At 42.7% G+C, this 9,199-nt stretch overlaps 1 protein-coding gene across 1 annotated transcript; it reads left to right on the forward strand.

Moving 5' to 3' along the window:
• The first annotated feature begins 2,792 nt into the window (after window positions 1-2,792).
• On the forward strand, window positions 2,793-3,849 carry LOC147897938 (uncharacterized). Its single transcript, XM_087380150.1, has one exon. The coding sequence runs from the start codon at window positions 2,817-2,819 to the stop codon at window positions 3,723-3,725; it is 909 nt and encodes a 302-aa protein (XP_087236276.1). The 5' UTR covers window positions 2,793-2,816; the 3' UTR covers window positions 3,726-3,849.
• Window positions 3,850-9,199: the final 5,350 nt, after the last annotated feature.

The raw sequence follows: 9,199 nt of genomic DNA on the forward strand, positions 1-9,199 counted from the left end.
GAAGTTGATTTCAGACAATTTAGTATTTTCATTCTTGATGTAAAATGGTTTAGAACTATTTACAACGGTCCCCATGTGACAATGAGAAAAGATAGTAGCGGTTTCTTTGTAATAGACTCCACCAAACATTGGACCGATGAAAGTGATACTTTTGTTTTTCTCAAGCACTGTGAGCAGGTGCATACTAATGATTTAATTAATCGAAGCTTTCATTTTTAAAGATCCATTGATACATGTACTTAAGCATAATTTCATATATATAATTGATGACATTTGGCACCCATCTTCAATATAGGTGGTTTTTCATCCGGATCGTTCTGATCCAAGATGGTGGTACGTGATCCAAGTTGCACCACGAAGTAAGCAAATTTTTGAAGATAGAGATGTGGATATGGAGATGCCACTACTAATGCCGGATCCAATTGATCCTGATGAATCTAGTGAAGAAGATTAAGATCACAATATGAGCCAAGAGGAAGATGCGCATAATGACATCGCACGGGAGGAAGATGGAGATCACGATATTGAGGAAGAAGACAACAATCATCAAGAATCACCACACTTTATTGAAGAAGATGATCAAGTACTTTTAGGTGAATGTACGATGCTAGAGTACGATGATGATATAGGTGATCAACTCGGTATAGAGTTAGATATAGACTTGTTTGGCGCGTTAGACTTGGCTCAAGATGAAACAATTGATGTAAATGCTCTTCATTGATTTTTTTGATCTCAAACCTGGACATGAATATATGAGCTTCAAAGGCTTGATGTACATGCTCTCATACGGTTATTCTCTCAAAAGATCAAACATGTATGAAAATTTAAAAAAATTTGTCATTGGAAAAAACTAACTTTTAAGGCCTATATGAGTAAAAAAGCTCTCTAAAAAACGTCGCTATAAAATAGTATCTTAGTGTCGCTATATAGCCACACTTACATTTCTGATAAACGTCGCTATATAGCGACTTTAGAAATTGTCGCTATATAGCGACGTTTGCTTAAAGTCACTATATAGCGATGCTTTACAGGATGCGCTTCCCATACCAACAATTAGCGCCCCGCGCACGCTAAACGTCAGTACTTAAACATCGCAATAGGATCCGTGTGTAGTAGTGGTCTCATAAACATTAATCCCAGCAACTTCCATGGGAATCTAGCCCAGTCCACAGTTACGATCATTGAGTCTCCAGGGATAGAAGGGACTTCCAACAGAAGCACTATTGGAGCTTCTTAGTCGCCATTTCAAGACTCTCAAGAAACTTGGTATCAATGGGCAATATATTTCATCCCTGGGGATTGAGATCTCTCTTTGGTTGTCCCAAAGTTTGCTCTCTCTCAATCTCTCTTTTATTACTTTTGGATGAGATTGTTTTTTAGGCCAGGGATGTTCAAATTCCCATCAAGAATCTCTTCTTGTCCTATTGCAAGGATCTTACTTCAGCTAGTCTCGGTTTATTGAGTGTTTTTGTTCTCCATTACCTCCATCTATTCCCCCAGAATGATGTTCAGTGGACCTCGCACTGGCTTGTGTGCCACCCATCACCCATCATTGCACAATTGCAGGCCTTGCACCTCCTCCGTCTCTAGCAAGATTGTAACGCGATGATGCCTTTGTGGCTATGCAATCCCAACATCAGATTGAGGTCTAGGCATGCCGAATAGAAAGATATGCTCAGCCCAGTTTTGGGCACATTCGCCTCCTTTATGTCCAGGACTCTCCCTCCTAGCGTCTCCATGATCGCTTCCTGCAAGTTTTGCATCAAGGCTTTCATTTCCTTCAGATAATGCTCCAGAGGTTTTATGCACTTGTCCTACTACCCAATCGATTTACCAAGAAGGAGCAAGAAAGAGATCGAATACACAAGGTAGGCCCGATAGAGAGGAGCCACAAAGCCTATCTTCATGGAGGGAAGAATCTCTAAGCTTCATCCAACAAATCGGTCTAACTGCAAACACAAACTAAAAAATAAAGCCAGGAAGAAGCTTTTCTCATTTGTTGCAGCAAACAATTGTTCCACCCCTGGCCATGGGTTCTCACCTGCAGCAGCAGGAAAATGTATGATCGAGAGAATGTAGGTTAAACGATGCGTTCTTGGAAGGGAAAGCGACCTAAGAAAACAAAAAATGAGGCCGACGTGCAAAAATCAGTCAGACAAAAAATGCATTCTGGCAGAGCACAAACTACCATGGAACTTGAACAAAAGAGACCAGATGGTGGTACTTGCAGGGTAAAGCATCATGAACGAATGACATTGTCGACAGTGTCACCAAACTAATCAAAAGATCGAACCTCGAAATCAAGGGAAACGAATGACATTGCGCACAGAGTACCCATAAGAAACTCTAAGCAGGCAGCTATGTACATGAAAGGCTATCCAAGGGGAAGGAGAGCATGGGTGGCATACAACCTAGGACACCAACAACCACCATAGCCAAAAACAGCCGAAGCTCTTCGTCCCTAGAATATTTGCAGACTTTTAGCCAGAACTCGTCAGAAGAGCGCGCCAGCCCAATGAGAAATTCACAAATTTTCAAATAAAAGAAATGACCCATTTTTCTTTTTGAGGCCCAAACGTTTACTAAGCCCTACCCCATTGGGGGCAGGCCAACAAAAGAAAGATGTACTTTAGCATCAAATGTTGGCCAATTATTCCAAGCGTGATGAATATATTATTCCAAGCGTGATGAATATTGGCATGAAGTGAATTAAATCCTCACGAAAGCTCGAGGATGAAGTGAATTAAATAATCACGAAAGCCAGATTTTTTGGCTTCAGCACGATACGAACTTCCAAACCATATTTAATAGTCTCCATGGTGGTTAGTGGCAGTCAGCTACAGCCAGATCCGATTGAAACACTCGCTCATCCGAGTGAGAGCGATTGTGCCGCTCCGCCACACAACAGGCGAATGGGAATTGAACCGTGGGCATTCGTATGGACCGCCTTCATATCCACCGTGACCTTGTGCTTCATGTTCAAACCCATCCTCGGCGTATGGCCGTTGGTGTCCACCTTGATCGCCATGGCGTTGTGTGCCGTCTTCAAAGCTATTCTCGATATGCGATCAGAACTGCAAGAGGAGAAACGGCATCTCGCAGAGATGAGAACAAAGGAGGCCGATTTAAGGGGGAAGCAGGCGATGATCTACGCGCAGCTGGAATCAGCGGAGCAAAAGCTGGCGGAAGCGGAGGCCGAGCTGAGGGCGAAGGCGAGGGTGGTGGGAACGGGAGAGGTGGAGGAAGAGCGGAAGGCGGTACGTGGGAGGATGGCGGAGATGGAGAGGAGGGTGGAGAGAGCGGAGGCGGAAGCGGCGGCGGCTAGGAGGGGGGAGAGGGAGGCGAAGGGGGAGGCGGGGCAGCTGAGGAGGCAGGTGGAGGGGTTGGAGGGGAAGGTGGAGGAGGAAAGGGCTGAGGTGAGGAGGTTGAGGGAGGAGGCGAAGAGGGGGGGGAAGGAGGAGGAGAAGAGGATGATAGCGGGGCTGCAGGAGGAGGTGAGGGCGGCGGAGGCGAGGAGGAAGGCGTTGGAGGAGCAGCTGGCGCAGAAGGTGGCGGAGAACGTTACTTTGGCGGGTCGCCTCGCGGAGGCCACGAGCCGGCGTAGCATCCTCCAACAACAGCGCGAGGAGGCCCAGAAGGCCGCCACGTTGGCCTCTGAACGACTCCGTGAAGCCGACGAGAAAGTCCGGCAAACTGAACTCCTCCTTCATTCCGCTCTCCCTTAAGCCTTGCATTTCCCTTATCTGAAAAAAAAATTATGTTGTTATCACCTCAAATATTCTATCTACTGCTATGTCATCATGTAACATATTCCCCATCTCGATTTGTAGCTGTCGCACTTCCATTGAAATTACCACGCCACAACCCCATGTACCCATTATTCATCTACATTGGTTTGAATCATAATGAATGACTCTCTAGTTATGTGTCTCCACTTCTCATTCTAATGCACCCCATTTTCCCATGTCCCTTGAAGTAATCCTCTCTCTCTCTCTCTTTGTCTCTCTCGTGGAGAATGTTTGTGTGATGTCTTGAGAACATCCAAGCAAAATTTATATTGTTACTACATAGTCAAGGCCACGACATTATAGTTCATGATAATGCTTTGATGACGATTGCATTTGATGAGTAACATAGTAATACTAATGTTGTGACTACCATGCTCAATTGCTCTCGATTCGATGATGTGGCAAATGGACCTTTTTGTCATTCGTTACTTTTGTTGCATCTGTAACAGTGTTGCCACAAACGTGCTCATGGTTTACTTTTTGCCAACGGCTAGTAATTACATGGAAAGTACAAGAAATTGAAGAACAAATTAACTACTTCAACCGTCTCTCATTTAATTAATATTATCTAGTTTCTACTTTCCGTTTCAAATAGTCTAGTTGAGTCCCATTTGAGTGTCATATGTTGACTTAAACCACAAATTGAGAGGGTTCTAGCTTGTTGCCTTTGCAATTGTCTTGGGTGCATCTACTTGCTTTATTATGTCTCTTGAGTTGTCATGTGTCTGTTACTTTCAACTTTGCCTAAGGGCAATCATCCCCTTGCTTGTTCCTTTTCAAGAAAACTTATTGTTACTTCCAGGTTGAAGAGTTGCAAGTATTTGGCTTTTATCTCTTGTAAACATTGACAAAATATGAAGAGGGGAGAGGAGAAGAGTGGAGATGAGGAGAGAGGGCACAGCTAGAGAGCACACCACAAATGACTAACTGTACACTAGATTTAGTTGAAAAAAAAGAATATATACAAACTCTTTTAGGGTTAGGGTTAGGGTATCTAACCCTTTCCTTTATAGCACTCTATAAGGTTAGTGCTATGCACATATGATCACGTGATGGTGCTATGCACACATGATCACATGATGTTGAGCGTGAACTGAGATCTCAACACCTTCCCTCAAGATCAACATCATGAAGTAGGCCTTCCCTCAAGATGATGATTCTGGGGAATCGAAGGACTGAGCATTACATTCCATCACACCCCTTTAATGGGAATGTCCTTCCTCTACGTCAAACCAAGAGCTAGTCGGTGTTTCTCGAATAGCTCTTTACCGAGTGGTTTGGTAAAGATGTCTGCAACATTCTCTTTGCTATCACAATGCTGTAGTGTGATGTCACCAGGTAACACTCTTTCTCTGATGAAGTGCTCTCTGACATCAATGTGCTTTGTCCTGGAGTGATATACTGGATTTTTGGCCAATGCTTGAGCCGATTGATTATCACAATATATTGTTGTTAACTTTGACTCATCAAAGTAATCTATTTCTGTAGTCTTCTGAGCCATATAGCCTCACATACACATGTAGTGAGTGCTCTATATTCTGCTTCATTCGAAGACAAAGAACAGTTGGCTGTTTTTTTGACAACCATGATATAGCACCTTGACCAAGGAAAAATGCATATCCCTGTGTTGATCTCCTAGTCTCATGAACTCCGACATAGTCACTGTCACAGTATCCCATGCAACCGTGGATGACTTCCTCTGTATTCTATCGCAAACTGTCTTGTACCTCTGATGTATCTCAAGGCTCTTTTGGCTACATTCCAATGATACTGTTTTGGATTTGCCATAAACTGTGCTAGTGAGCTTACTACATAACAAATATATGGCCGTGTGATTGTCAGATATATAACAGATCCAATGAGCTGCCTGTAGTATCTATCATTGACTGTAGGCTTTTCTGAATCTTTAGGAAGTTTCAAACTCTGTTTCAAACTCTGTTCCATGGGAGTGGCTGCAATCTTGCAATTTGCCATATGAAACTTCTTCAGGAGACTGTCAACATACTTGAGCTGACTCATGAATGTGCTATCTGAATCTCTTCAGAACTCAATTCCAAGACAATAGTGCATAAGTCCAAGATCTTTCATGTCGAACTCTGTAGATAAGTCTTGTTTCAATTTTCTGATGAAGCTATCCTTGCTTCCTGTCACAAACAGATCATCTACGTACAAAAGTGCAATAGTAATGTCTTCCCCTTGAACTTTGTAGTAGAGAGTATGATCTGCATTGGATTTCATGTATCCCAGATCAGCAAAATACTTGTCGATTCTGCTGTACCAACTTCTGGGTACTTGTTTTAAGCCATAGAGACTTTTCTTGAGATGGAAAACCTTATTCTCCTTTCCTGGTTCAACATAACCTACTAGTTGTTGCATGTAGACTTCCTCGTCTAGGTAACCATTGAGAAATGCATTCTTGACATCAAGCTGATACACATTCCATTTGCTGAGTGTCGCTAGTGATATCAAGAATCGTATGGAATCCATCTTTGCTACTGGAGCATAAGTCTCATCATAGTCCTGACCATATTGTTGTGCAAATCCTTTCGCAACTAGTCTAGCTTTGTATCTTTGAATACTGCCATCTAGATTGTACTTCACTTTGTATACCCATTTTTTGGCTATGGCCTTCTTTCCTAGTGCAAGGTCGCATAATTCCCAAGTATTATTCTTATACAAAGCATCCATTTCTTCATTCATAGCAGTTTGCCATTCTGGCTTGTCTACTGCATCTTCGAAGTACGTTGGCTCTTCTGTAACCATGATGGTAGTCATAAGAGCATAGTTGGTGGTTTCCACCTGAATTGCTTTGCTTTTCTAAGCATATGTCAATTTGGCTGGAGGTCTGCTTTCCCTAGTAGACTGTCTAAGCTGCTGTGGCTCTACTTGGGGTGTTGCTGGCAATTCTTGCTCTTCTTCATCAACCTGTTTTGTAGATGACTATGAAGTCGATGCTTCTATCTCTTGTGTAGGTGAGGTTTTCCATTCTGTTTCCTCATCAAAGATTACATCTCTAGAGATAATGACCTTGCAGTTGATGGGATCATACAATTTGTATGCTTTGCTTTCTTCGCTGTAGCCAACCATGATGCATTTGTGTGACTTCACATCCAATTTCCTGCGATGATCATCATGTATGTGAGCATATGCTATGCAACCAAATATGCAGAGATGCCCAATGTGTGGCTTGTGCCAATGAATGCTTCATAAGGAGTCATACCCTATATCGGTTCGGTAGGAAGCCGATTAAGCAAGTAGTTTGCTGTCAGCTATTGCTTTTGCCCAATACTGATTTGGAAGATGTTTTTCACTAAGCATTGCTCTAGCACTGTCTGTCTACTAAAGTCCCATTCTTCCTTTCATCTCTTGCATTCTGCTGAGGAGTATCTACACATGTGAATTGTCTTCGTATGCTATGACTTCTGCAAAAGTTCATGAATGCTGAAGACATGTATTCACCTTCTCTATCTAATCTCATGACCTTGATCTTTCTACCTATCTGGTTTTCTACCATGGCTTTGAATTCTTGAAATTTGGAAAACACTTCAGATTTCTCTTTCAGAAAGTAAACCCAACAATATCTGTTGTAGTCGTCGATGAAAGTCAAGTAGTAAAGTGAACCATTGATGCTGCGGGTCTGGGCATAACCCCATACATCGGTATGTATCAAATCAAGAATACCTCATGCACGAGAGGTACTTCTGACAAAGTTGGTTCACTTTTGTTTGTCAAAGCAGCATGCTTCGCAAACCTTTCCAAGAAACTGTAGCTTCGGAATCCCAATTGCCATATTCTAATTCTTGAGATCTAACAAGTACTTGAAGTTGACATGACCATATCTCTTGTGCCATTTTGCAGATAGTGGCATCTGTTGCGGTTGAGCTGACATGGCATGCTTATTTGGTACTGTAGCTAGCATTCTATATAAGCGTCCTTCCTTGACACCTTTTGCTACTAGCTGACATCTTTTGGATTTGTCTCTGATAATGCATTCATCACCGTTGAAGATGACTTTGTAATTGTGTTCCGTCATTTGTCCTATTGACAAAAGGTTCTTGCTGAGCTTCGGAACATAGAGCACATCTTTGACTATTCGTACCAGTGAAATAGGGATAACACCTGTCCCTTGAACTGGATTCGGTGTATTATCTGCTGTGTAGATGACATTTTTCTGACCTTCTAATGGCTTCATTTCTGTGAACCATTCCTGATGATTTGTCATGTGCACTAAATGTTTGACACATTGGTGGATGAATTCCCTCGTCCTTGGAATCTTTCTCAATTAGAATGATTTCCTCTTTGCTAATTCTGATGTTGCTGAGGATGATCCTGATGCTGATGCTGATGTTGATGTTGATTCTGACTTTGATTTTGTTGATGATGACCACTTTTCTGGTATGATCTACCTCTGCCTCTACCTTTGCTTCTTCCTAAAGCTGTGAATGCCTGATCATTAGAATGACCTTTTCATGCTTGAATGGCCTGAGTCCTGAGTTCTTCACCAAGTAGGACTGACTGAAGTTCTTCCAGTGTTGGAATTTGCCGTTGGATGGCAATACTTTGGACTAGATTCTCGTATCCCTCTCCTAGTCCATTCAAGATTACTTGAACCATTTCTGCAGGGTTCATAGTCTCTCCTACTGCTGCAAGTTGATTGTTGTAGCCTTTTATGCGGAGTACATAAGCATGACCCGTTTCACTGCTGTTGCGGAAACTCTGGTTGATCTGGTTTCTCAGGGTGAGAATCTTGGATGTGTTCTTGGACTCGTAAAGAGCTGCAAACATATCCCATGCTTATTTTGATGTCTTCATTGTGTTGAGTTGTCCTAGCATGACATCTTGCACATTCTGCTTGATCACGTGATAGGCATACTTGTCTTTCTTATCCCATTCTGCTTGCTCGGACAATGGCAGGATCTGCTACTGGTGCGGAAACTGTTTGTGTAGATGTAGATCCCGTTGCTGGTGCTGTGACAACCGATGGAGTAGAGCTACTGGTGGCTGGATCGTCCAATGGTCTAGGTGTAGACCCATCGACATACTCCCATTTGTCTTGAAGCACAAGAATGGTCTCCATTCGGTATTTCCATGTACCGTAATTGGAGTTGTCTAACTTAGCAGATGCCTCCAGATTGAGGTTGCTAGTCGACATGGTGCAAGAAATGTACTCAAGTGTCATGAAAATCTCTGTATGAATCAACTGCAAATACACTGTCTATGCCAAGTGAAATCTCTGAACCGTCGGTGAAGGTAGAACTGCAGTATATAAAATCTGATCTGTGTTACAAGGCTTGTGGCAATGATGGCGGGAATAGCCAAGAGGCTTTACAATGCTGAAAATGATGTGCACGATGCCGTAAGATAGCCGAATAGGCTTTACAATGGTGGCATGTGTGTGTGAAATCAAATGC

The sequence above is a fragment of the Dipteris shenzhenensis genome, chromosome 10 (assembly GCF_047967505.1).
Source record: "Dipteris shenzhenensis isolate YYH24624 ecotype China chromosome 10, Dip_SZ_1.0, whole genome shotgun sequence".
NCBI classification, from domain to species: Eukaryota; Viridiplantae; Streptophyta; class Polypodiopsida; order Gleicheniales; family Dipteridaceae; genus Dipteris; species Dipteris shenzhenensis.